At 48.0% G+C, this 27,426-nt stretch overlaps 9 protein-coding genes across 9 annotated transcripts; 3 read left to right on the plus strand and 6 right to left on the minus strand.

The window, feature by feature from the left end:
• Nucleotides 1–664: 664 nt before the first annotated feature.
• BP5553_08430 (Ankyrin repeat-containing protein) lies at nucleotides 665–4,141 on the minus strand (the record flags this gene model as incomplete). Its single annotated transcript, XM_032017053.1, has 1 exon — nucleotides 665–4,141. One exon carries the CDS (start codon nucleotides 4,139–4,141, stop codon nucleotides 665–667), a length of 3,477 nt encoding a protein of 1,158 aa, XP_031866484.1.
• An 888-nt stretch (nucleotides 4,142–5,029) lies between these two features.
• Nucleotides 5,030–6,046, minus strand: BP5553_08431 (uncharacterized protein; the record flags this gene model as incomplete). The annotated part of the gene is made up of 3 exons (XM_032017054.1): nucleotides 5,030–5,490; nucleotides 5,570–5,883; nucleotides 5,940–6,046. 3 exons carry the CDS (start codon nucleotides 6,044–6,046, stop codon nucleotides 5,030–5,032), a joined length of 882 nt encoding a protein of 293 aa, XP_031866485.1.
• A 726-nt stretch (nucleotides 6,047–6,772) lies between these two features.
• On the plus strand, nucleotides 6,773–7,769 carry BP5553_08432 (putative glycoside hydrolase family 61 protein; the record flags this gene model as incomplete). The annotated part of the gene is made up of 4 exons (XM_032017055.1): nucleotides 6,773–6,876; nucleotides 6,950–7,512; nucleotides 7,567–7,616; nucleotides 7,728–7,769. The coding sequence occupies 4 exons, from the start codon at nucleotides 6,773–6,775 to the stop codon at nucleotides 7,767–7,769; spliced, it is 759 nt and encodes a 252-aa protein (XP_031866486.1).
• Nucleotides 7,770–8,088: 319 nt separating this feature from the next.
• On the minus strand, nucleotides 8,089–10,305 carry BP5553_08433 (uncharacterized protein; the record flags this gene model as incomplete). Its single annotated transcript, XM_032017056.1, has 1 exon — nucleotides 8,089–10,305. One exon carries the CDS (start codon nucleotides 10,303–10,305, stop codon nucleotides 8,089–8,091), a length of 2,217 nt encoding a protein of 738 aa, XP_031866487.1.
• A 1,756-nt stretch (nucleotides 10,306–12,061) lies between these two features.
• BP5553_08434 (uncharacterized protein) lies at nucleotides 12,062–12,373 on the minus strand (the record flags this gene model as incomplete). Its single annotated transcript, XM_032017057.1, has 1 exon — nucleotides 12,062–12,373. The coding sequence occupies one exon, from the start codon at nucleotides 12,371–12,373 to the stop codon at nucleotides 12,062–12,064; it is 312 nt and encodes a 103-aa protein (XP_031866488.1).
• Nucleotides 12,374–15,838: 3,465 nt separating this feature from the next.
• Nucleotides 15,839–16,912, plus strand: BP5553_08435 (putative reductase RED1; the record flags this gene model as incomplete). Its single annotated transcript, XM_032017058.1, has 1 exon — nucleotides 15,839–16,912. One exon carries the CDS (start codon nucleotides 15,839–15,841, stop codon nucleotides 16,910–16,912), a length of 1,074 nt encoding a protein of 357 aa, XP_031866489.1.
• A 670-nt stretch (nucleotides 16,913–17,582) lies between these two features.
• Nucleotides 17,583–19,358, minus strand: BP5553_08436 (uncharacterized protein; the record flags this gene model as incomplete). Its single annotated transcript, XM_032017059.1, has 5 exons — nucleotides 17,583–18,486; nucleotides 18,535–18,864; nucleotides 18,913–18,986; nucleotides 19,040–19,061; nucleotides 19,117–19,358. 5 exons carry the CDS (start codon nucleotides 19,356–19,358, stop codon nucleotides 17,583–17,585), a joined length of 1,572 nt encoding a protein of 523 aa, XP_031866490.1.
• Nucleotides 19,359–20,664: 1,306 nt separating this feature from the next.
• Nucleotides 20,665–21,816, plus strand: BP5553_08437 (L-allo-threonine aldolase; the record flags this gene model as incomplete). The annotated part of the gene is made up of 2 exons (XM_032017060.1): nucleotides 20,665–20,743; nucleotides 20,789–21,816. 2 exons carry the CDS (start codon nucleotides 20,665–20,667, stop codon nucleotides 21,814–21,816), a joined length of 1,107 nt encoding a protein of 368 aa, XP_031866491.1.
• Nucleotides 21,817–22,141: 325 nt separating this feature from the next.
• On the minus strand, nucleotides 22,142–25,935 carry BP5553_08438 (Uncharacterized protein; the record flags this gene model as incomplete). Its single annotated transcript, XM_032017061.1, has 3 exons — nucleotides 22,142–25,263; nucleotides 25,315–25,508; nucleotides 25,571–25,935. The coding sequence occupies 3 exons, from the start codon at nucleotides 25,933–25,935 to the stop codon at nucleotides 22,142–22,144; spliced, it is 3,681 nt and encodes a 1,226-aa protein (XP_031866492.1).
• Nucleotides 25,936–27,426: the final 1,491 nt, after the last annotated feature.

Consider the following 27,426-nt stretch of genomic DNA (forward strand, 5'->3'; position numbering starts at 1 on the left):
AATATGTATCGCGTGGCCAGAAGGAAGGAGACTCACCTGGAGTATAAGCTTATTTACCTCCATTGCCAGCCATCTGTCTAACAAAGGACCTTCCTTCTTTGGCACCCTTCCTCTGTAGTTTAATTCTCATGTATATATATATATATTACAATTGAATCTGAAAAGTGTCTACATATCAAAGTCTCTTATATTCCCATCTAGCCTTTTTCTACTCTAGTGCACAATTCTTCGATAGCCGAATAAAACCTCAGATATTATTAACAAAGCAAATAAGAAAATATATTTAACAAAGGCAGTGACAAGCTATTCCAAATTTGCATATCTTTCCTGGATTAAGATGGCGTTACCTTTTACAGGGGTTACATTGTCTTAAATAATATAAGTGATAATTTAGGAATAACTAGTACTCTCTCAAGCTTTTAGCTGTTACATGGGATCTATTGCAAGCCCCGTTTTAGGTGCTAATTTGTTTAACCAAGACACTTCACGCCGGTTTAACTTATATCATGTTTCTTGTAAATTGCATTTGGAAAGATTAACCCCACAAACAGAAGAGTATTATAAATCGACTTCTTTTATATTTTAAACAGATCGGCCGTAACGCTACGCAGAGTGGTATATATAATTCAAATATCCAACATCAAAAGCCGTTTTACAATAAGTTTTAGACGCCCCTTTCAACGTCATGGCTCATCCTCATCCGGAACCCCGTACTAACATTTTCCGGCCTTCCCGCAGACCTGGGAGTCGGCACCCTCGCGGAAACGGAAAGGCGATCACGTATCCATTCGGTCTCAACACTCTTCCTCGCACTACGAGCCCCACTAAGCATTTGCTCGATTTTGAACACTTCAAGAGCACTTGCATTGCCTCCACTCTCCGAATAAATATTATTCCGCTCATTCTTTGCCCGTTTTCGTTGCTTCATGAAATTCTTCGAGTTTTTGATAAATATTCCAATATCTTCAAGATAGAATGCGATAAATACCATAGGAATCGAAATAGCAAGCCCGATCCCGAACATATACTTGCTCACATATGATAGTGGCAGACTCGGGCCGTTGTCGCCTTTTGGGAATTCTCTGATCGGGACCGTGAAGAAACTTGCGATGAAGCTCACTGGCAAGAAGATAATCGTGACAATCGTAAAGACCATAATAGTTTGACTCTGCCTCGCGGTGCTAGTAGCCTGGTCGCGCGCAAAGCGAGCTTCGAAAGCGTTGGCGTGCTTTTGTTTCAGATCTAGCATGTCGGTGACTGAGTAATAAATGCGTTCTGCTTGTTTATCCATGCGGTCAATATCCTTGACATGCGTGCCGACAGTCTTCATCTGATCCGCAAATCGCTTTTTGACCTCCTGCTGTGATCGTTGTTCATCCTTATAAATGTCGCAGATAGCGGTTTCGAGTGTTGGGAGAACTAGTTGCTGATCCTCAAAGACCTTCTTTATCATATTCAACTCATCTCTGATATCTTTCGTCTCAGCCAACAGTGCAGTTTCGTTGTAAATCTCGAGTAATTTGTCGACAAATACAGGCCCGCGCATGAAGTCCTCGAAATTGAAACCATCTTCCTGCATCTCTCGTTCCGCATTATGAGAATTATCGAAGTCAGAAGAATTATATTGCATGACTCGAGATGGCTGATTTAGCCGTCGATGATGAGCTAGCCAGCGGGAAGCCTGCGCAGAAGCAGTATTAAATTCTTTAAATAGAACTGTTTCCCTATCGGTTGCGTCGCCAATGCTAGATTCAAACATGTCAAGGAATTGGTAGTCTTCGCCGCCCATACGATGCCGATCGAATACTCCTGTACAACGACTTGTAACAATCATGGCCAGATCGTATACCGACCCGACCGGTTCGCGAGTTTTGTCATTAATGTCCTCTATAATACTGTCAAGGACATTCAGAGGGTCATTCTTGGGTTGCTGCCACCGTTGTGGGAAACAGGTTACGACGAGGTCCTTCCCAAGTACCCACATCCAAAGTTGGTCCACCATAACGATTTTAGGATCACAAGATTCTTCGGGGGCTTTTTCTTTCAGCTGGTAGCGATAGACTACTTGATCTTGGTCACGGTAGTGAGTATCGATATTGTGGTAAAATGATTGATCAAGAGTGCGCCGCACATGCAGGGAAACTGTGGAGCTCGCAAGATGTGCACGGATAAGCATCTCGTCATATGTTGTAGATTTGGTGAGCGAAGGATAAAATGGGGATTTAAGCGTTTCGGCGCGTTTGATTGCCGCTTGCATTTGTTGGCACCGCTCGTTTGTTTCAAAATGCAGATACGGCATAAACGTATAGAAGCTACCCTTAGATATATGTAAGTTATCCTTTCGGCCTAGAGAACTTGTGGAGTGGGAATGCTTGTTTTGGTGTAGGTAGTTCGCCTTGCGCTGCTCCTTAGGAGTCGGCGTTTCAATCCCAATCTTAGGAGACTTGTTGCCCTTTCCATGGCCCTTCTTTGGCTTCTCCTTCTGGCTTCCCTTGGCGTGGTCTTTTCCACCATGTGGCGATGACTTTCTTAACCACTCCGAAAGATCGTCCCCTGGAGACGAGGTAGAGGCCCGGACAGGAGTCCGGGGAGGAGGAGTGGCATTTGAATCCGGACCTCCATTAACGATGATTATTGGAGGTCCTTGCTCCTCTGCGGAATTGAATGTCTCGGCTTCAGGAAGTCTAGGAACTCGAGGAGTGCTTTGACATAGCGGTCTCATGAAGTGTGAATGACTCCGCTGGCCTCGGTGTTGGTGACTAAACGATCTTTCTAGCGCTTTGAAACCTTCGATGTCACTTGCACCTTCTTCGATGAATAACTTAGTCAAAAGAGCCTCCACCCAGGCCATATTGTTTGCAGGAAGGTGGATCCATCGAAAATTTGCGGCCTTGTCTGTAGGACGAATATTCATGGCAGGTTTTCGTGAATTGACTGAATCGCGCGCGTAGAGTAATTCGAAAACTGTTTTCCGTTGTACTCTATTTTCATTATGGAAATTTCCAAAGTCGACAATCGTCGCGTTGAAACCGTTGCAGGCTCCGAGGGCATCCTCCGACAATGTCCCAATATTATTAAAAGGGGCTAGAAGATTGACGATATCTTTGCGTTTATTCTGCGCGGCTCGAAGGAAGGGAGTGCTTCCAAAGGTGTCCCGAGCAGCCCTTTTGATATCTTTGCAATCCAGCAGGCATTGAACAACACTTATGTGGCCTCCTTCGGCGGCGAGATGAAGTGGAGACATTCCGGTGAGAAGTTTCCCATTTATGTCTGCACCAGCAGCTATCAAGATGCGCACAATATTCAGGGAGCCAATTTTGCAGGCATTATGGAGAGGTGTCCAACCGCCATCGCTCCTTGCATGGACACTGGCACCGTACTGAAGAAGCAACTGAACAATATCATCTCTGTCATGCGCAGCTGCAATGTGTAGACCTGTCTTCTCCCGTATTTCCACTGCAGCGATATTTGCTGATGGACCACCCCTGGATCGGGTGAGCAGCTGTTCGACTAAACGTTTCTTGCCTGTGGCACAAGCCCAGTGGAGAGGTGTCCGATGTAAATTATCTTGCCCCTCCTTGCCATCAATGTGGATATGCTGGTTCAACAGGAGTTCAATAACGGAATCGCCCCAGTCCATCACTTTGTCTGCAGCCAAATTATGAAGCACATTTCTCCCGCGCAGGTCCTTCGCATTGGCGTTGGCGCCCTTTAGGATGAGCGAATTCAAGATATGCCAATGATTCTTCCAGGCCGCCGTCATGAGCGCAGTTCGTCCCTTCTTGTCGGCAGTCTCTGGATTCGCCCCATGCTCAAGCAACAGATGAACAATAGCAGCATGGTCTCTTTCGACGGCTCGGAGGAGAGGAGATTGTCGACTTCCAGGTGCCGCACCGGCAGGCGCACCTTGTGATAAAAGATAGCGCGTTACCGCGGCCTTGCCCTTCTCTGAGCTTCGCATCAACGTAATCCGCATATGATGATCTTGCAGTTGGCCTCTGGTCCTGGATTCATCAATGAGGGTTCGTATCCTTTCGACATCGTCATTTTCGGCAGCGCGCAGCAATTGCGGCTCGAGGCGCTCTGTGTGGTCGGTGGACCTCGACCTCGACCGCGTCGATGGTATTCCCTTTGCTACCATTGTGTCGAGCGGATTTCTCGATTCTTCTAGTATAAACTGTCTCAAACGTCGAGTTTGGTGCTGGCTTCTGCCACTCAGCCTGGATTGTGCATGGTGTCTTGTAGTTGCATGGAGCTTGGAGAAGTTGATTCCAAGGCGAATTAAAAATCGAGATGGCTGCGGAAGCAGAGTTGCACGGTGCAACTACCACTCAATTGCCGTGGGGAAATAGCTGGGGATGTTGACATGGTAGCTGACGTGCAATCAAGGATCACCCACGCCGGGCTCGAGCACTCGAACTCTCCGTGCGTTCAACTCCGATTTTGAAGATAACGTCATTGTGAACAAACACCTGGCACCTGTGTGACCTTGACATTGGCTTTAGCACATAGTAGGGCTCGGTGAGTTGAAGATAGCTATGCGTTTCATTAGGCTTAAGCTACCTTAGCTAGCCTGTGACGTCTTCCAGGAGTGGAAATAAGGTTAAGCGGAGCGGTCCGAAACTTCCAACATTCCACAATAAAGGCAGTATATAAATCCCCATAACGTCTCGGCATCAACAGACATATGTTTTCTAACCAGATCGGATTCCAGGAAGAGCTATGCTTTTCAACATCCCAAACAGAGTGATCGATGCTTGAGGCGGAGTGCCACGAGGCTCAAGTATAGGTCAAACATGAAATGACCAGGTTGAGTTCCTCACGGACTATCATACTGGGGAAATCAAGCAGACATACAATGTCAAAAGCACTCTCCTCAACGAATCCAAGGAAATTTCTAGTGCCTAGCGAGCCAGATCCTTTCTTTTTGCGCTCGGTATGTAACATTCGCTGGTGGTCCTATATTTATATACAACCGTTGATTTTACTCTTTTGCTTCTGTGTCTCCACACAGAATTTTAACTAGCATTTATGGGAGTCCAAACCAAGCCTCCGATACCTCGAGATGGGAGGGGACCGAATGTCCCACGCCAGTGGCATATATTCCCTGCACATTTGGTCCATAGTCCGACGTCGTATATTGATTCTGCGGGGTGTTTGCCTTGGTGCTGGTGGCAGTTTGACTGACACCAAAAACGCCTGTCCACTGTTTGATCTCCTCTTGATAGTTCTGAGGCGCAAGTGTGCCATCGGCAGAACCGTGCCAGATCTGCATCTTTGGTCGAGTTCCATTGTAGCCAGGGTACATGTCCTCCGCAATTTTTGTCCATTCCGCCACAGTCTTTCTGAACCGTCCTCCTGAGCAGTCATTGTTCCACTGATCCACCCCACCACTGTTGGAGACAAAACAGCCAGCTGCTACGCCTGAGTATAGCGAGACAGCTTTGATAAGGTCGGGATATGTAGCTGCCAACACGTTGCTCATCATGGCTAACGAGTAGTTAGCAAAGTATATTTTTCCTCCCCCTCCGCTCATTATCGATTGCAAAAGAAGTATCTCTATACTCACCACCTGATGATCCACCCGTCACATAAACTCTTTCTGGATCTATACTATACTGCTTGATGGCATATGTAATCATATTTGCAATGGCGTTCGAGTCGCCGCCACCGTCTCGCACGAGCGATTTCTTGCTCGAGACATCCCAACAAGTTCCACTGTTTGGGCTGCTAGGCCAAACAGTGATATAGCCTCCTCCATCAGAGCCCTTCTTCCATGGAATCAAAGAATTCTGGAAATACGATTGGGCGGATGACTGGCAGGAGTGGATGACCACGACCATCGCCGGAGTTGGCTTCACATTGTCTGGTTTGTAAACCCACCTAAGTTCCACTGTTAGGTCAGATTTTACTGAGACGTCATTTACATTTCCACTTACATTTGAGCTTTCGCTGCGGTACCTCCATAATTACTGACTTGCTGCAAGGAAGCGGCTGATACCACACATGGCAGTACCAGTGTATTGAAAAAATTAAACAAATGCATATTGTTCAAGAGATCTGACAATTGCAATTCAATTGATTTACAAGTGAATTATTCCTAAATATTATTTGTTGCGGATGCGCGATATGATGGCATTTTTGTATCTCATAGAGTCAAGGAAACAAGCATCTGGGGTATGAAACATGCCCCGGGACAGCGGAGAACAAATAAATGAAAGAATGATTGGAATTCATTCTATATTCCTTAGCCTAATTTGGGATTGGAGAGCCGCGAACGTTAAGCTTTTCTCCGACAAGCATTATCAATATAGCCGATTCTGCTATCACCAAATAAATGCTCCGGATCGTCGTTTACAACCCACCTCACAAAGTAGTTTTCCCCGCATTCGTCCACATTCGAGAATATCTTACGGGAATATAGTTATCCAGGCCAGGTTGTTTGACATTTCCCTCATTGCCACCTGGTCCCATATGGATACAAAGGATATATGATGGGCTGCGTATGCCAACTGACATCGGCCCATGCTAACCGCCCTGGTGTGGTTGATGGAAAATCTCTTGATAAGACTACTCAGGGCCTAAAATCATAAACTACGATCTCAAATTGGGAATTTTGAAAGCCGCCACGCGGATATCGAGGCATTTCTTAGAGATTATTCCAAATACGAAATTGCTGGTGGAATAATTTCAAGGACTTCAAGCGCTCTTCACGTTCTTCCAAACTTGCCAACTTACCAGATATTATCGGTGTATTATCTCAAAAAATAGGATGCATAGTTTATTATCTTTATTTCTCGCCGCAGGGCTACTGCACACGGTTGCTGGGCATGGTGGTGTATCAAACTACACGGTTGGCGATACATGGTACAGAGGGTAAGTCGCTCGTTTCTTCAGTGTCTCGCATCCCAACTCTGCGTCCAATACTCAGCAAGCCACCTCTCCACAGGTACAACCCCAGCGAACCAGAAGCAGAGCAAGATGGCCAGCCTTGGCTCATAAACCGCAAATGGACCTCTATCGACCCAATATTTCAACCAAGCAACCACTCCATTAGCTGCAACACGCCCGGCACACCTGCCGTATCCTCCATCCCGATCCAAGCCGGCGAAAACATAACAGCAATCTACTACTGGTGGCTGCACAATGTCGGCCCCATGATCACTTGGATGGCCGACTGCGAAGGTCCCTGCGAGAAATTCGACTCCTCGACGGGGAAATGGTTCAAGATCTGGCAAGAAGGCTTGTTATCCGGGGGGGTTGTGGAAGGCTGGTGGTGGCAGAGGAATTTCCAGAATTGGGAAGGCGATGGAGAGTGCGTCTGGCCTGTTACCATTCCCAAGGATCTGAAGCCGGGGAATTATTTAATTCGGCATGAGATTATCGCACTGCATATTGCGAATAAACCACAATGGTATCCGGAGTGTGCGCATTTGAAAGTCAGTGGAAATGGGACCAAGGTGCCGGGAGAGGAGTATCTCGCGAGTTTGCCAGGGGTGTGGACTTTGGATCGTAAGTTTATTCATATTGGCGAAAGATGGGTGGGCATGCTGATTGAACTTCTAGAACCTGAGATTAATATTGATATCTATTCGCCTGAATGGTACAACAGGACGGTAAGAACTCCCATGAAGTTATTTATATATTTGGCTTCACCGAAGTAGAACTCTCTTTGATCTTAATATCTTGGAAGCCCTTAGTTTGTACTGGGCTAACTATTTATATAGGACTACCCCATTCCGGGCCCCCCAGTGTGGAAAGGAGACTGAGCGGGGTTTGCATCAACGAGTTGAATTCAGAGGCTCGGGATCCGTGCTATCTATCTAAGCTCTCAGCCCGCAATTGGTAGTATTGTATATACTTTATCACGAAATTTGTCAGAGCCACTACTGCAATGTTTTGCGGATTAATATGCCCGTGACTTATTTGTTCTGTTGGTTCTGTGCAATATATAGAAGTGCTTTTCCCCATACCCGACTTCGTATCTTAATGCCCATAAAAGCATATCGATCTGCGCCATCTGCGAAATCGCCTTAGTTTTCAGAAACGAATTTAAGCATATTTCCACAATGATATCCCACCCTTTATTTATTCCTCATAATCTCCCCAACGTGGCTGCTGTACATGGCTAACCTCCCAATTTAAGAAATCCCCCAAATCACGTTCTAAATTGAACCCCATGGGCATAGCTTCTGTAGCACTCCTTCCTTCCGCCTTTTGATTATTTGTGGTAATAAAATTTGGCATCGGACTACGCGATAAATGTCGAGTTCCTGAGTGCGTATTCACGACTTGTGGGTCTGTTATATATGTAGCGATGTTGCTGTTGCTTGTAGGCGGCGTAGCGTTGATTTCAAGACGTTTCTTCATCGTTGGATAGCCTGTGCCTTCGCTCGAGCTGTCACTAGAGACAGAGTCGTCACTTTGTTCGTGGTCGTTCTCCTCATCGGCCTTCATGCCAACATCCCTCGTACTCCTTCTTATCCCCTTCTTGATTTTCCTTTGGCGGACACCCTTACTCCCTGTAACCATTGCGCCCCATCCCGCAAATCCAAATCCCGCCCACCATCTGAAAATATCCTCACACTCCTTCTCATCCTGCTCCCGCTCATTATTCACAGTCCGATTTTCCTCCATCGTCCCTAGAATTGCCATCTGAAACGCCGTCCAATCTAGTTGCTCCTCCTCTGCTCCCTTATATTCATTTAAGGCTCTGCTATGATATATATCCATGAGCTGCTCGCGCTCGAAGCGTATAGGGCCATGGCGGAAGCAGGCCGAGGTAAGTGTGAAGGGTGTGGAGGGGATAAACACGTATCTAGGGTCCCCTCTATGGCTTTGGTTTCGAGACTGGCTTAATCTTTTGCTAAAAGTTAGAAAGGGCGATAAGGATATGGGTGTGAATTCAGGGATACTGGGAAGAAGCCCCGAGCTGGAGCTACTTTTGACATGGTAGTCTCGAGGTGGCGTGAGAAATTGTAGGTCATCGAAGAGTATGCCTTGATCCCGAGGGCTATGCTTTGCAACAATATCAGCTGCGAGTTCTGCTTTTGTTACGGTGGTTCCTTTATTGCCTGGGGGCGGCACTGGCTTCCTCCGAGGAATTGCTGGTGGAGGAAGAACAGGGCTGGGAAACGGAGGGCCAACAAATTTTGCAGCAACGATGCGAGAAGACAGACTCTCGGGGTGAAATGGCTCCGTTGATATTCTATTGCTGAGCGTGTCAGCACTGCATACTGAGTCCAGTGATATTTTTCGCTCATTTTGATGGCCGAATCCTTCCCGCAGTTGCTGCATTTTCCCCGGACTTAGCATCTCGTCGACCTCCATCCTGAACATCTTCCCACTGAATGCATCCACCATATTGGTCGTAACTTCTGTTAAAGTCCATCGTGATGACGGTTTAGATGGAGGCGGCGGGACACTTTTCAGTGCTCGGCTGAGGATATTCGTCCTCCTTCTCTTGAATGATTTCCTTCGGCTTGCCTTGGTTGCCAAAACCGACTTTTTAGGTATACCTTTGACGAGGGGAAGTTTGTTCGGCACTGTTTTCTTCAAGGGTGAACGGGCAATTATGGGGCTTCGTTTGATCGCCGTGGCTTCGGGTGTATCATACCAGCCCTGAGTGGCAGCTTTCGCGTTTTCCAACGCTGTCCCGACTGCCTTGAAAGCCTCGTCCGTCTCCCGAATCAATTGATCAATTTCCTCCGACAAGTAGTCAATTTCCGGGTCTTCTGTGCTCATGATACTTTGCGTCGGCGTTTTGTCTTCGTATGCAGGTTGTGTCGTCGGGAGTTGAGGAAAGTTCGAACTGGACAAACTTGCCTCTGGGTCTGGCGATGGAATATTTGTGCGAAATTTTATGGATGCCTGTGATGGTGACAAAGGCTCATCGAAAATAAAGCGCCATGATTTTGCGTTGCTGGTGATTGATGGAGATAATGGCGGAGGATAAAGAGCACCCAAAGGGTTTGGCTGTGGTTCAGCTTTTGACAAAGAATCTTCAATTAGACCTGGACTGGCACAGGAATCGCAACTACATAATGAACTTGCCGATGAATAGGTATTTTCGTTTGCTGGAGGTAATGCGCAATTTTTTCTTGTGGCCGCACTATCATGTCCTTGCAGCGAGGAGATTTCAGACGAGCGTTGCAACAACCATGACAATCGTCCCGGCGCGTCTATGAGCTTCTTCTCGTCTGTATAACGCTGGTCATTGGGATAATCGCTTGCCCCTCCGTGGCTATGTGCTTTTCGGTGAGAAACGAATTGTTTAATGCGCCAACCTGTTTCCTGGAGCGGCATTTTCTGGTGACAGAGCGGAGGAATCAAGTATTAAGATGTTATATTTGCATGGCAATCAGACTGCCAGGGTATCGCCAATAGCTCACAAAAGTGAGCGTTCTTAGGAAGAGTTCCCAGATAGCTTTGGTAGAGCATGGTCCGAAGGAGCGCTCCGAGAAAGCACCCAGAGGACGCTAGCAAAGAATATGATAGATTCAAGGCTCTTGACCGCTCATATCGCTTGATATGTGGTATTGGATTCGAAGCCAGAGTCGAAGAGCACCCCCAAACGAGGTATAACCTCTTTAGTGAAGGTTGGCGACGTGGGAGACGGTTAGCTGCTGTGCTTGGAGTATCATCGCCTAGTATTGCTACGTGTCCAAGAATAAAATAGGCTTATAAGAACGCCTAATTACGGACACGAAGATGGTTTGGAGATTTCCGCAACGATTCCGAAGAATTGGCCATTAGGGGTCTTTCAGCCCAGCATTCAGAAGGAGTTGGATTGCGTAGTAGTGATGAAACTGCGCCTCCTCGTATACTCGGTGCCCTAGGATAGAGCCTGTCCGTTATCTAGCAGTGAGTGGCTTTCAATATAGTGGCCGAATAGCTCCAATACATCATCGCACACAAGATATCTACGGCCTCTAGGAACTTCCCAGCTGTAGCTTCTTGCCTTGGTGGCTGTGGGGAACACGAAGCCGGACACTTGCAGTTCGGGTGCCAGTGATCAATGAGAGGGAGGAAGGATAAGCTATGCAACGGCTTCGTGCAGCGAACCCGCCGAGAAGATTCTCGCATTCCGAGAAGATGAGATAAAGAATGTACTGTGATTCTTCAGATAATTAAACACTTAACATAAATGGGCATAGGGATCATGTTCTTGGGGCCAAGGCTTGGCATCCTTGTCTCTCATTCTACCTAGGGATTCGCTGTTTTATATAGACATTGAGAGGATTTTGGGGCATTGCAATGAAGTGAGAGCACGACGGGAAATGCAAGCCGTTGAGTGGTAGACATATTGGTCTAGTGGTGGCGGAGGTCGGCGACTTTCCAGCCCCTGCAGTATTCCAGATGAAAATCAGAGAAGAAATCGGAAAAAGATACGAAGCCTAGTGGCAGACTGTATGCCCACCCAGCCACTGTTGTAGGGCCCCTACTTGAGACTGGAGCGATATGTTTGTGTTGCGTTGATGTCAACGTCCCCCCTGCCGAGTAAAACCTTGGCGTCCTTCCACCATAATCGGTCACATGACTAAAGATATTTTGACCCATTCTTTTAAGCCTCCTTGTACTTGCCGGTACTGTCTAGGAAAATATATGTAATGCCCGCACCTCGACTTTCAGTAAATTATTACCAGGTGCTATAGTTCCTATTTGGAAAATTGTGGACTGGGAATTTGGTTACCACGTGCCGCCACCCACCAAGCTTGTGGTTTTAGGGGTCCAATAGCAGAAAGGGAAATTTTTATGCCGTATCGACATGTGAGTTTTCGGGAACATCGAAGATTTTGGTAAGCTGAGTGGTCTATACATTTGCGGAAACGGAACTTGCCATATCGCACACATGACGAGACACCGAGACATATTTAAAAACCAAACTAGTATCCCTCCAACGCCAGAGCATCAAATCCCAACCTATAAACATGCTCCAAATATGCCCCCCAATGTACGCCTCAAGTAGTACAGCGCTCCTAAACTGGATTCCTGCGCCCATTCAATATCAAAATCGGTCATGGTCCATCCAGAGTTTGTCGCCACCCAACCCCAACCTTCTTCAGATTATACTGTCACTTGGAGGTATTTGCGTCGCGGTAGGTGGTTTCTCCTCAGCCGTTTGCGCTTCCTCCTTGAGTTTTGCTTGCTCTTCTATCGCGAGAATCATTGCTGGAGTCGTTGCCGTTTTCGCGAAGGATGATCCAGCGTGGGTAGGAGTATGATGATATTTCTTTTCCTTTTCATCTCGATATTGTGGTGTTGGCTCTGGTGTTGGCGGTATGCAGAACCAACGTCGTACCCCCGAGCACACGGTCTTCCGTTCTGCATTCTGATATCGGCCTTCGCCTTGGAAGATAGGAAGACCCCTCATGGTGTTTGTACGATCAAACTTGCGCCCCTAGCCGAAACTCGCACTGTATATACACGCAGGTGTGAAGTGCCAACCGCTGTGGAGAAGGTAAATGTGGTTGTTTTGGAGGCAGGTGACAGAGAGATAGACGGTATGCTTGAGGGGCCGCTGATGTTGATTGGTGTCAATAAAAGTAACCACTGCCCGCCGGTGGATAGTAATGGAATATTAAGAAGATAGCATATATCTAAGAATGATAGAATGCTATGAGACAGATAGAAGAGATATGATATGTTGTCGAATCACTGATCCGAGGCAGAAGAGGAAGTAAAGAATATCAAGACGGCAGCATGAAAACTTGGCCACGATCCATCATATATGCTTTCCCACGATGGCCAGAAGGATTGCCCTAGCTTCCGCACCGGAGCCTCAGATGATTAGAATAACAAAGGGAATTAGGGGCAGAGCGTATGCTCATACGTTAGAAGTTGCCAGCCCTGCGGTTCCGGTGGCGTGGGTGAAGCCTTCCAAGGCCGGGAGCCAAATCGGGTGGTCAACCCTCAGAGGGCATTCGTTGAAAACGAAGTTAGCTACGAAAGTAGCGTTTGCTGTTCACTAAACCCGCTGCGCCATAAAACCATGCCATGCCGCTCTTGTCCACGCTTCCCCGTCCACGTCCCCGTCCCCGCGCCTCTATTTTGGCGCGGTGGTGGCGGCTTACCATCACCGAGCGCAAGATACCCGCTTCCAGTTCCAGGACTCTACTTCGTGCTCGAGTAATATCGCCAGCACGAAATTGGATACGCGTGGACGAATGGTTATGAGGCACAGTACGAAGTACGGAGTATGTAATCTCTTCTCATCTCTTAAACCCCGAGACTTCCCTTGAGCCGCACGCAGAAACGAAACGCAAGCGGTGATTTGTAGCGACGCAGGAGAATGCAATAACTGTTGGACCACCTGGTTTTGATAGCACAAAACCGGGCAACGACACATCGAGCCCCAATCAATGAAAGTCATAAAGTCTCAAGGGCTGATCAGGCCAGACTCTGCCACCTGTTACCAGGGCGCAGTCGGCTGAGATCATCCTATTTCAATCTCACCAAAAGCACCAGGCTTTTGGCCCGTGGAGAGCGCGCCAAGAGATGAGGGCTGAAGTGGCTGAAGCTGAAGCTTAGACGAGCGAGCTGTCACAGCTCGCGCGTTGAGAATCGCGATAGGCATCGTGAGCGTGACAGAGTCGAGTTTGATCGTTCGCCATCCAGCCCAACTTCGTAGCTCCAATTTCAACACGGATTCCCTTTTCCATCCCTTAATCATTGGCTGATCAATCAAGTGGAGCGAGTTTCCACGAACTATTGCTCAGCTCTCTAATCGGAATAATGCTCCGAAGACGCGTTTGGTGGATGGCGATGGCGTTCCAGATTTCATTTCGTTCTCGCTTGTGTACGGGTCAACATGTACCTTATGTTCGGTACTTCGTAAACTGTACTTCGTAGGTTCTCCTTGAATTTCTTTCCCCATTTCCAACTTTCCTGCCTGGTAATATTCATGATCGGAGCTATTGGCAACCTGCTGTGAGATGTTTAGTTAGCGCGCGAAATGTTAGGTCATCCAAGTTCTGCGAATCACCTTCTGCTGTTAGTCCCTAGGGCTAGAAGCGAAGTCTCGCCCATTATCCCCGAGAGCTGGGGAGGCTTACATTGGTAGATGAACCGAATTAGACTCCTTGCTAATGTCAGATTGATTTGCAAGCTTCTCGTCTTAAATTTCTTCTTTATGTTCAGTCAAAGCGTACTTCGTACTCGAGTATGGATTGGTGTCTATACGAATCTATGACTGGTGAAGCCCCCACGGAAAGAAGTAGCGACATTTTAGTTGGGCTCCAGTAGTTGGTTAGCATTTCCAGGCAGTCTTTATTGTCGTCAAAATATCCAAGTTTGGCGCTTGTTTCATACCTCTTCTCATACTATTTTGGCTTTCTACTTTGCATTCGTGACAACTTCCATATACAGGAGACGCTATGCAACAATAGCAAATTGCCGGCAGGAACCGCCGCAATTTCGTTCGACTTTTCTTGCACCACCCTTGTGGCCCAGGGCAAAATGAAAGTTTCGGGGCGGTGTTCTGCTCCTTTTTTCGTCATGTGGCAAGAATCAGAAGTTTCATATTCAGTCGGGACTCTTGCATATTATGGGGAAAGCCTGTTAAAGACAGCGAGGGGGCTACTTATTTCGAACATCCGGTGTCAAATTTGTCACACATGAAGAGGACGACCGGCCTGACGCCTTGTTCTCTGATGTCAAGTGCATGACCAAGGAACTCATGACAAGGCCGACGACACAATGGTGTGGTAAACCAATGTGCAGATGACTGAATTCTCCAGTTCGTATCACGAATGACAGTGCGCCAGCAAGCCCGAGAACAGAATCATATAGTAGAAATAGTGTGGGTTAGTGAGTATTGGGAGTTATTTCATAGCACGATATTATATGTCACAAGCTTACTGGCAATAGAAATACTATCTACCTACCTATGCTTGGTGAGCGCATGCTCCTATCCTCAAATAGCTACATGGATATATTGACGGCACGGAATTGCAGGAACATGACGAGAGCAAAACAAAACACCGAATTAATTACAAAGCGGTGTAACACGAAGGCCATTTAATTAAGTCGGCATATAAGCTTTCTGTTTCCAAACCAGTTAGCCCGGATTCCGATTCTGATGATGAAGAAGTGCCGCATAGCGCTTCATCCACTGGTTCAGACCCAAGAAATCCTGGCTTCCTTACCAACCTCCGGTCAAATCTTCCAAATAATTGCAATATCAATCCCAGGACACATACATACGCCCGGATGCACAGGTCCAAAAACGGAGTTTGAAGTCCTGGTTGCACGACGTATGATGGGAGCGCGGGAAGGGAATCGCGGAGTCTGTTCCAAAATCAATTCGCTGCGCGCCAATTATATATGTAGATCGCCAGCCACGTCGGATATACTTCCTCAAGAGGCTCCTGGCCCGCCCAGTCGGCGGTGTAGCAGGACTTGGAGATCCATCGAAATGTCGAGAACGAGAGTTGAGAGTCAAGAGTCAAGAGTCGAGCATAGACTGACGTATGGGCGCAGTTGTGCGTAGCAGAAGCTTCTAGTTGCTTATCCGGGCCAACTCAAATCGAACCTCGGCTCCCACAAAACTTACTCGCTACTGTTTTATCTCGGCTCTCCAGTTTTATGACAACGGCTGCAACGCTTGGAATGTATCTCTGATTTCCAAGCGCAACCGTTTCAATGTGTGGGGTACTCGGTGCATTTGTAACCCTTTGGTTGGTAATCCCTAGAGGGTACTGCCGTTCACGTCATTATGCCGCCCTCAGCAATCCCATATAAGGGCTCCGATCCGCGATGGGCAGAAATCAGTTCATAGCAAACATCAATCCTTCCTTCGTCATACCTACCACACACAAAATCTCCAGCAACCGCAGCAATGGTTCAGAACAAGGGCCTTATCTTCAAGCAAATCCCCACGGGGTGGCCGGTCCCAGGAAAGGATCTAGTCGTTGAGACGCGCGAATTCGATCTCAACCAAGCTCCACCTAAGGGCGGGATTACGACCAAGAACTTCTATGCCTCGTTTGATCCATATCAGAGGGGGAGAATGCGTGACCCCAGCATAAAGTCGTACAGCCCTGCTTTCGTCTTGGGTCAGCCGATCAACAACAACACCGTTGCCAAGGTTCTCAAATCCGACAATCCGAAGTTCAAGGAAGGGGAATTTATCACTGGCATGCTTTCCACCGAGGAATACTCGGCTGTTCCGAAAGAAGTCACGGAGTCGATGATCCAGAAGATTGACAACCAATATAACCTCGACCTCAAGATGTTCCTCGGACCCCTGGGTATGCCAGGTTTGACAGCATATTCGTCCTTTTACGAAATCGGCAAGCCGGTTAAGGGTGAAACCATCTTTATCTCGGCCGCATCCGGAGCCGTGGGTCAAATTGTTGGGCAACTCGCAAAACATGAAGGTCTGCGCGTGATTGGATCTGTTGGATCCGATGATAAGCTGGAGTTTATTACCAAGGAGCTTGATTTTGACGGAGGTTTCAATTACAAGAAGGAAAAGCCACTCGATGCATTGCGACGTCTCGCGCCCAATGGTGTTGATATTTACTACGAGAACGTCGGAGGGGAGCAGCTCGATGCAGCCCTAGAGGTGATGAATGAACGCGGGAGAGTCATAGCTTGCGGCATGATCTCACAATACAACCTTGGACCAGATGAGAAATACGGTGTAAAGAACCTCATGTATCTTGTCTCAAAACGGTTGACTATGCGGGGCTTTATTGTTGGTGACAAGGATATGGGACCTGTCCATTTCGCGGACCGCAATCGGAATGTCGCCAAATGGCTGCATGACGGTACCTTCAAGGCGACTATCAGTGTTACAGACGGTATTGATAATGGTCCCGAAGGGTTCACTGGCATGCTTGAAGGAAAGAATTTCGGCAAGTCTGTGTTGAAGATCGCTGATATAGAGGTTAGTACTTCTAGACTTTAGGCGGAGAGCTTTGCTAATGAACTCGAAGTGATTGAATACATGATACATACGAAATACATTTAGAAAATTAAGCTTTAACCCTTAGATTTCCGCTGAATATACATATGTTGAGCCGATCTACCCAATCAATGCAAGAATTTCGTCCTCGAATAGCAGACACTTTACTACCAATTGGTGATCAACTTTGGTTTACAAAGCAATCGTTTAAAGAGCTGCTAACTTCGCTCCTTCAAGTTTCAAACCCCAAAGCAGTTGCCTTCTTTTGCGTGGGTGCGTCATCGGAAAAATGTCTCCCACACAGCCCCTCCCCCCCAAGAAATCTAGAAAGAGATCTCGCTCAATTTCCAAACTTCCCTCAGCGCGAATTATTTGCGCAGCCCATTGAAAAGATGTGTTGCCTTCCCATAATCCCTCGCTCCCCAAAGAAATCGGGAGTGAGGGCTCGGGGGTGGCTTTCAAGAAGACGCTGGTCGAGCTAATTTCAGAAGCCCCAATTGATATCTCGATCTTGATGTCCAAGTCATATTGGTTGCGGTTCGGGTGATTTCTCGTCCCGCTAGGGGTTCAACCCTGCTATTTCCAAGCTTCCATACCCTTCCTCGAGCTTGTGCATATCACTGTAGTCAGTTGGCAGATTTTCCACTTACCCTTTCTATTTTATGTATCCCATCTATTCAATATTTTCATCCTTGATCTGCATCTTTCTGTTGATTTCTAAGCTATACCTTGCAAACTTGCTCCGCTGCCTTATCTGTCTTCCATATTTCGAGAATAGAGGCGGGACTATACAGAAGATAGTTGCGACGGCGGCTAGGACCACTGTGGCCCAGTTCACGCCTAGCGCGGCGTACATTGGCTCTCCCACGAGCGGGAAAAGTCCCGCGAGTACAGCCCTAAGGAATGATAGAGCGGCGAAGGCTGATGCTGCATATATAGTATATGTATCGGCAAGATATCCAGACAACGTGCAAGCGTACTCATTTGTTGCGAAGCCAACCGCCATCAGTCCTGGGATAGTAGCATACCAAGGTAACGTCGATGCGGGTGGAACGGTGAGGACCAGCCACCACAGTCCAGCCGCCAAACTTGGGGCAGCGAATGCGAACCCGAGGAGCTTATCTTCTGGATGTAGAGATTTATTCGCGGCATCATGATCCCGGAGGAGTGTGTGATCGTGTATTCTTGGCAAGACTCCGAAACAGATACCGACCCCTATGGCGAGAAACATGAGGGATGACTGTTCTCGGGTCAGACCAAAGCCAGTATAGATGACGGGAATGGCTTCCGTGAAAAGGTATATCAGAGCCCAGCCTGCGGAGCTCATGACTGAAACAACGAATACGATTGGTTCTGTGAAGAAAAGCCGGATTGGTCGTCGTAGGCTTGTTTTCGTGAAGGTTTTAAAGTCGGGAACATGATCGGGATTCTCGATTCGAAACCTGAGCTTTCCTGTTTTCCTGTGCAGCATCGAGAGGCGCTTTGCGAGCAATTTGCTTGGGCGAGACTCTTTTATAAAGAGAAGGAGGATTGCCAAAACGAAGGTGGTTATCGCGGCGATGTGAAATACCCATCTCCTGAATTTATGTCAATATCCGAGGCCTGTACCTAGAGAACGCACTAACCAGCCTAGAGTTTTTGCAACATAGGATCCAAACACAGGGCCGAGGAGGAGTCCTCCTGTTGTAGCACACGACCAGGCAAACATTAACCAGACTCGCTCTTTTATATCAAACATATCCTCAAGGCTTCCAGAAACAATCACTGAAGGAACCGCCGACATGATCCCAGATATAAATCTGCCGATCACAGCCGTAGCGATGAACTTTGGGGTTCCTACCATGATGCAGGACACGCAATAGAACACTGTCGACACGATATATACCGATTTGCGGCCGAATGCCTCGGAATAGGGAGGAAAGAACACACCGCCGACAGCTTGTCCAAATTGATACCTGGATTCTTAGCCATACTGAAATCAATGCGCTACACCTTGTGCTTACATGCTAGCAAAGACTACCAGAGATGTTGTCCTGCTCAACCCATATTCAACCTTGGCACGTTCTGCTATTGTAGGCTGTATGTTTAATCAGTAGTTATTGATGATGGCTTCTCTCATAGGTGCCATACTCCTGCAGTACTAACCGCGGTTCTAGGGATAACATGTTAGTTAGTTGTACTAGGTCCAATATATCCTCCCTACTCACGTAAATAAGTCGAGGATGAGAATAAGCATAGTATCAAACATCTTCCTTTTGGCGCCCCAATTGCGAGGATGTGCTGGTGCATCGGACCTCCATTTTACATATCCATCTTCCTCTAGCCGAAGCCCAAGTTCCTCCATGGTGGCTCTGCAAGATTCATCTTGAGGCTCATCCCCATTGGTAGACCTCGATTGTGGGACTATGGTAATGGCATCTTCATCTAGGAAAGGTTTTGATAAATTCATTTCAGATTAGAAGAAAAGAGCGTGAGAAAGAAGGGGAAATCTTTTAATGATAGTGGATGTTATGATACAAGGAAGAGAAGAAGATTTCAAGACATTTCTGATGGAGTAGCAACTAGTAGCTAGCGCGTTTACATGAGCATATGGTGCAATGTTGCCGGCACTGCCACCAATCCTTTCTCGGGCAGCATTTCCTAATCCTATTCCCAGTAGACTTCCACGGCTGACGAGGAAAACTAATCTCACGTTATATGTACAGTACCAAAGAGGCGTCGTAGGGATATAGTGGTATATCCATTCTGACATAATTCCAAGACCAGGTCAAACACGAGGTGAGATATGTAATTGGCTAGAGACTACGAGCCGCACGGATTCTCCAAGTCCTTGGGAAGGGGGTATTCGAGGGAGATTGAATACTAGTATGCTAAGTTATATTGGGGACGGTCCATTGGGATTTTTTGGCGGTGTTCGGCGACCTCCCAACGGTTGTTGTCAGGTTAGAACTAGGATTTATCTTGTTTCCGCATGGTCGATTAAGTTGTTCGCTTGAACTTTGGGTTGGTATAGAACCGCGATGCTACCACAGTTCTGCTTGGCTTGGGCCCACTCAGGAAAGCCACGATGCAGTGGGATACGGGATGTTGTGTGGTGTTATATACGGAGTGATGGCGCACTGGGTTTTCATGCGGAGGAGCGGCACGACTGATTTTGAGACTTCCTTCCCTGGAGTTGGCTGGGTTGGGTTGGCTTAGTTGGCTTGGGTCGTTGGCTTAGACGCGGCTGCTCGTACCTTATAGACGTAGTGCTGACTCCGCTTAGTGAGGTTAGAATGTACCTCCGTAACGAGATGTGGTTTTAGCGATCTTGTCTTGGTTCCAACTTTGTAGATCCATGTGATTCGGGCTGGCTGACGACGGTCGGAGCCTTCCTGCTTTGGCACTTTACTCCGTAATTTTGATCCAATGCTGATCATGATGTCTTATATGCAGTTGGTCAGACTAAGCCTCTAAGTGGCATCTAGTAGAAAACATAACTGACGAGCTGTAAGCGTCCAGGGTTGGATGCCGTCTTTGAAAGGATCGAATCTCCCTATTAAACGGGGCGACTTCATTGTTTCAGAAAATTTAAGAAATGGCTGTAGTTCGACAAAATCATAGGAGCCATGATACGCAGCAGATTGTTGTCGCCAATTCGAATTCAAAATGCGGGACTGTTTCTTGGGTCCCGAAGGTCGATATCTATACATGGCCGGAACCAGCACAGCGCAAGTCCAGCGATACAGACCCTTAAAGAGCATGTAAATGACCCCATGGACGAAGCATGTAACCTTCTGGGCTCGATGCCGATTGCGTGGGCCAATCCCGGGCAAGCTCAATTTGATTTTCGCAGTAAGTAAGTGTCTTTATTCATGACGAAGTGCTTCAAATTGACAGCCTTACCAGGTGATGTAGTAACGACACCGACAATATCCATGCTGCGTGCCATTATAGAGACCTCACTCCTCGATGATGTTTATCAGGAAGATCCTACAACCACATCTCTTGAACGACTTATGGCCAATATGACCGGACATTCACAAGCTGCATTCGTTCTCTCTGGGACCATGGGAAACCAAGTAGCCCTCCGCACCCATCTAACCCAGTCTCCACATGCAGTGCTTTGCGATAGCCGTTCCCATATCATCCACTGGGAAGCAGGCGGACTTGCAAGCCTATGTGGAGCAATGGTTCAAGGAGTGTCCCCAGCAAATGGAGCGTTCTTGACTTTGGAAGACATTCAACGCAAGGCGATCTTGAGTGATGATGTTCACAGATGCCCCACCCGCGTGATATCGCTGGAAAATACAATTTCCGGCCTCATTCATCCGCTTTCCGAAATCCAGAGGATCTCCGAATGGGCTCGCCGACACAAGGTGAAGCTTCACCTGGACGGCGCAAGACTTTGGGAGGCTGTTGCCGCTGGCGGTGGAACCTTGCTGGACTATGCGAAATGCTTCGATAGCGTGTCATTGGACTTCTCCAAGGGGCTCGGAGCCCCCATGGGCGCAATTATAGTGGGGGATTCCGAGTTCATCGCAAGGGCGCGACGGATTAGAAAAAGCATCGGCGGTGGAATGAGGCAGGCAGGTGTTCTAAGTGCTGCTGCAAGAGACGCAGTTGAAGGATTTCATGACGAGTATGAACCGGGCGAGAAATTAAGGTTCGCGCATGCTCTTGCCCGGAGTGTTGCTGAAATGTGGATTCGAAAGGGAGGCAAGTTGAGTAGGCCCTCACAGACTAATCTCGTGTGGGTAGATTTGAACGACGCGGCAGTTAGCTCAGAAGAATTCCAGGACATTGGTAGGAAGTATGGTGTCAAAGTAGATGGTAGTAGGATTGTCCTGCATTATCAGATCAGTGATGAGGGGATACGGAGACTCGGGTCAACATTTACCGAAGTGTTATCGAAGCTACCTAGGTAGCACAAGAAGTCTGCGGCACTCATTTGACTGATTATCTCCGTCGCACTGAGCGTCCAAGTATAACAAATTAACAAACCATTTCCAAAGTTCCACAACGAAATTGAATAAGTGCCAGCATAGGCTTCTCGAGGGTCAAGTAATGGCATAAGTGACAAACTGCAACATAGCATGGTCGGAAAAGGCGCTGTTAAAGCTGCAAGTATAAGGAAATGGTAGACATGATCCACCAGGCTTTTACCTTCACTTGTAAAGTTATTATTGCTAAATCTGAGAATGACACTACTCGCTAAAGTATAAGTGTTTTAAAAGTTGGGAACCACAAGTCTCAAGCATCCTCATCCTCAGTGCCAGTCATCTCAGCCTCACTTCGATCAACGTCCAAGCTCTCCCTACCTTTGCCCTTCTTCCTACCAAATGCTCTACCCCAATTAACGCTCATGCGGCCCTCTTTTGGTGTGCCAGGGTCTCTTTCCTTGCCCTTCCATTCCCCAGATCCTAGACTTCCAATCATCGGACTACTGGTCACGCTATCGAAACTCCTAACGAGTCCAGCATCCTCGCCAAAATCAATGCTGCTATCTCGCTCAGCCCGGTCAGAGTTCGCAGCACTACTGGTGCCTTTCTTGCTACTGAAGAGGCCAGCGTCCTTGCCACGGATCGAGGAAAGACTGAATTTGCTGGAGCTTCCTTTGCGGAGGAGTCTAGTGAATGACGACTCCTTGTCCTTAGAGCCGGGGGCTCCTGGGTTCATCAGCTCAGATGGTGTATCGCTAATGATCCTTTCAAGACTTTCGGAGGATTCCGCCACACTATTTTGAGTATGAACGGAGTGTGTATCACGGGACTTCCTTGACTCTGATGGAGAAGAGGCGCTGGTTTGCTGTGTGGTCTCTTCCGGTGAAGCAGATGGATCAGTGGCTTTTTCTTTGCCTTTGCCCTTATCCTTTTCAGCTTTGTTGGGACGACTGAACATAGCTCTGAATGTTGGCGCTGCGGGGTTGAGTTTTGGGGTGACCGGTTTCTGGGAGGAGGCTGGCCTGGTTCCAATCACACCGACTGGGGGTGGGCTAGCTTGGCCAATGTTTGTGTCTGGCGGCAAGAATTCATCATCGTCGCTGGCAATTCCTGACGCAAGGGCTGTCGAAGAGCCATATTGTGTGCTCGGTCTCCGAGATGGGTTCCTGGACCAGAAATTGGCAACGTTGACGGACCAATTTGCCGCCAAGGGACTGTTTCTGTTGATAGCATTGCCTTCGGCAGCAGGCCAGCCAAAGGGAGCACTATCTGTAGAAGGTCGTGGGAAGTCGGAGGATGCGATTGACACAGGGCGCGGGCTGCTGGGATCACGATCGGAGAAAGCGATAGGATCATCAATGCTAGAGGCAAACATATTAAGGCCACGTCGTCTTCGTGAGGCCGGGTTGCGCGTGGGTGCAGGAGCATTACTGTCTGTCGAATCATTGACTGTTGCACTTCGTGTGAAGAAGCTCGGCATAACATTCCAGCCAGACGTGAAACTAACTCGACGTTGCCTATTTGCAGTGGCTTCAGGCTCATCTATAGAGCGTGGAAATGACTGGCTCTGGCCTGTTTTGAGGCTTCCTAAAGCAGGACTATCCTGAGAAGTTGTTTTGGCACGGGATTTCGGGAAAGTGAATATGTTGCTCAACCCCTTGTGCGTAGGTACAGCGTTGGACCCGCTTGGCGATCCAATAATACCAAATTCTGCTCTCGGAGAGGCGAAGAATCGTCCTTTATTCTCTGTTGCGTGGTCCTGACCAGAGACTCCATACCTTGCGAGGTTTTGGGAGGATGCCTGGGGGCTTGACATCCGACTCGCTGAGCGACTCGACGAGCCTGGCGACTGAGGGTCCGTATCATGAGCCGTCTGACCAATATTGTGATAAAGAGCTGGGCCAAAAGATCTTGTAGATCCAGCACGGGGGCTTGGTGGATCGTCGTCGGCAAAGATATTCGACGGCAGCAATGAAGTAGCGGTGGGACTTAGAGGAGCCCCCATAGTAAGCGCCCGGACATCTGCTTCACTCATACCACTTATTTGTTCCGAAAGTGGTACCATAGCCGTGTCATGATTTAGATCGAAATAGGGCCCGGGGGCAAAGTTAAGAGGTGCTGGGTTGGTGAGATTGTTATAAGCACTGGCGCTTGGGAATGGAGAGTCGGTGATCTGGTAGCCTGCAACAGGCGAAGAAATTGTGCTTGTTCGGCTTTTGCGATTCCGGCTTCTACGAGATTTTGCCTTTCCTTGGCCACTAGGATCGAAATCGACGCCGGAGGAATTGCCATGATACATCAGCTGGTTATTTGCCTGACGAGCGCTAATGGCGCTGAGCGTAGCTTGGGCATTTTGATACTCTGCCTGAAGCTGCCGGAGATGCAGCTGCTGAGCATTGAGGCTCAGAGCTAGCGACCGCTCAGTCTTCTCCCATTCCAAGTCTCGCTGTTTATCCACCGCATCGCGTTCCCTCGATTCGTCGTCATCTTCTGCCCCGGGAAGATTCTTGCGTTCCTCTTCGAGTTCCTTGATCTTCAACCCCTTGATTCTAATTTCCTCCTCTAGGCCATTTAACGAATTTTGACGCTTCCTAATGATACCCCGCAGCTCATCGGCCCTAGATTCCTTTGCATTTGTGAGGTTCTTCTTCTCCTTTTGCCATTCCTCTCTTTCTATCTTCATCGCCTCAATTTCCTTCCTCCACCTTGTCATATCCGCCTGCATCTTCGCGCGTTCGGTCTGCTTGTCCTTCAGAACTTTGTCCTTCTGGGATTTTCGATTTTGTGCTTGTCTGTTGGCTCTTTCTGAATAGTTCACCTCCTTTTTCAGCTTTTCACTTGCCTCCTCCTTCTCTTTCAACGCTTGTCGCTTTTCATCTCTATCCCTCGCTAGGTCGAGTATCTGCACTTTAAACTCCTCCGTATCTTTTGCGACTTGACTCATTACATCCTCAGTTTCTCTTCGAATGGCCTCGAATTTTTCCGTCAGCTGCTGCATTGATTCATCGGCGCGGTTCTTCGAGACATTTGCTAAGGCAACATGATCCACGGCAGGATTTGAGGGCGAATGCTTCCGTCCTCCAGTATTTCGTCTCTGAGAAGAATGCGTGCTGCTTGTCTCTCGAGCGGCAGGTTGGGAGCTCTCCGCCACCGCGGCGGCTTCAATACCAGCCGCATGAGCGCGGACCGCTGGGGATTCATCGCTACTTTCCACAAGCGTAGTAGATTGTTGATCCCCGATAGCAAGATTCGAAGGTATACGCCCGCTGTCCGTCTGTGGACGCCCATCTCGACCATATGTCCTCAATCGTATGACTTTGCTCCCGGCTTGAAAATTATTGTGGCCCACAGCGATGACCCTGACGTTGTAGAAGTGGCTCGGTTTGAGGCCCGTAACGGTGATGGCGGTTTCCGTCCGCGACGACTCTCCCACTACAGATGCTCAGCATATGTCCCTCAACGGGTACGAGTTGTTATGCTTACCGTTGACCCCATTAACCTGGATCAGGTATTTCAGCACAGGCTTGTTGGCCCCAGGGCGTGTCCAGTGCAGCGTTACGGCATCCGCCTTGATACCAGCGAGGAAAACTTCGGGAGAATCTGGGACCTCTACGCCCAAGATGCTGATGAGCTCCGCGACTGGCTTCCACAGAGTGAGCCATGCTCGGTGCAACAACCTTTCGAGATCATTGTTAGCAACTCCCTATTCTCGCCAGCGTGGACACATGGCTAGACCCACCAGAAAAGAGCGCAGCACGTCACAGCGGACTGTACGAAAAACATATTCGCAGCTGTGACATGGTTGATTGTCCACTGGCCCAAGTCGCGGTAAAATGTTATAGCGTTCATCCACGGAGACTCGGCGACAAGCTCGATCCGGTCAAGGGGGCTAGGCGCATAGAAAGCGAGTAAGAAGCCCAGCACCCAGAAAGTCAATAGGAGCGCTGAATAGAAGAATGAACCGAGGATTGAGCGTGGAGGAGCAGCGGCGGCGATGTTGTTGTTGTTCTTGTTAAGTGGGTGCTGGTGCTGGTTCTGCTCCACCAAGTCGCTATTGTCATTTTGCGCCAGGTTGGTTGGTGTCTCAGGCCGCTGCGGAGACATGTCAGGCATGCGTGCAGTGCGGCGGAAAACCCGAAAAGCGATGTGGAACGATGTGGGAAGTGTCTGTATCAACAACTACCAACATCCTCATCGTTGTCGGCGATTGACTGTTTTGTTCATTGATAGATGCCCAATGCCACATGCCAAATTGTATTGAGGACCATGGTAGAGTAGGCGGTGGTGTTTATGTGCTACTGCCCTTTTCACCCTGAGCATTATGTGCACTGAGATCGTTCCTTCACCCAGAGCATCGCCGAGAGGAAAGCGCAGCTCAAGTGCTCTGCTCTGACGCCTTGGCAGGTCTGCTGCGAAGCTCCAACTAAAGCTACTTAGCCATTTCTACGGAGGCAATCTAATTCGAAGAATATATCCGGCTGGAACTACGAATAGGATATATAACAGCGCACCGCCCTTTCCCCGCTGCGTGTGGCGTGATTTTGTACTAGGGACAAACTCAAATCCAAATATGATCAGTTTTCTTGGTTTTTTTGGTGGTTTTCTTTTTAAAAAAAAGAAAAAGTATCCTTTACTTTGTCCTTCTATTAGAGATATACGTAGAAGAGCATCATATTGTGTCGCCTAGGAATATTTTATGCTGAATACACTCATGTCGACATTCATACTTGAATATTCATACTCTGTATTATTCTTCTCACGATGAAGGAGCTAACATTGCCGCATCGGATGGGATGTATTTTTGAAGGGCCGATTGCCGAGCCAGAGCTTTAATTAATAGGAGCATGGAATGCTTCGTTGCAGCAATCGTAATTGAGCTTCGTGCTAAACCGGAGCTATACTAGGAGACTCCTACTTCGTACTTGTTGAATCCCTGGGTCTGTCGTTAGAAATGTAACATAAATAATCTAAATTAATTAAATTGAACAATATCCGAACTACAAGAAAAATACGGTTACTAAGGGGCTTGGGTATTTGAAGGGTTTGCAAAAACATCGATATATAAGCTATTCGCCCCTCGGCCTCTCTCTCGCATGTCTGGGCTCCAGGTTCTCCCCACATGGTGGCATAAGAAAGAATCCTGGTAATAAATCCATAATACTACGTAATATCGAGCTAACTATTCGCTGCTCTCTGCGGCTCAAAATCCCAGATGGCGCCTTGGACAAGGAGGCGACGCAGAGGGCGCAGCGGATATACATCGGAGTAGCAATGCTTGGCCTCTTGGAGTATGTGCCCCCCATAGTCTATCTATTACTGTTATGCGGCAACGGCAGGGGAAGGGGTTGATGAATGAAATGAAGGGGATCTATAGGTTTAACTTTAATGGTATGAAGTAGAAGTAAGCAGTAACAGCAGCGCAGGGGGTTTCAAGAGCGGGCTTGTGATCTCGCGGCGACAGAGACCGAACACAGACAGCGACACAGTAACAAGTCACAAGACGCCTCGGCTCAATGATGATGGTAAATGACAATGCGCAAAACAACAGCGCAAAAGGCGGAAAAGCACAAGCAAAAGCCGTTGGTTGGCAGGTTG

Source organism: Venustampulla echinocandica (assembly GCF_003357145.1).
Source record: "Venustampulla echinocandica strain BP 5553 chromosome Unknown scaffold_8, whole genome shotgun sequence".
In the NCBI taxonomy this organism is placed as follows: domain Eukaryota; kingdom Fungi; phylum Ascomycota; class Leotiomycetes; order Helotiales; family Pleuroascaceae; genus Venustampulla; species Venustampulla echinocandica.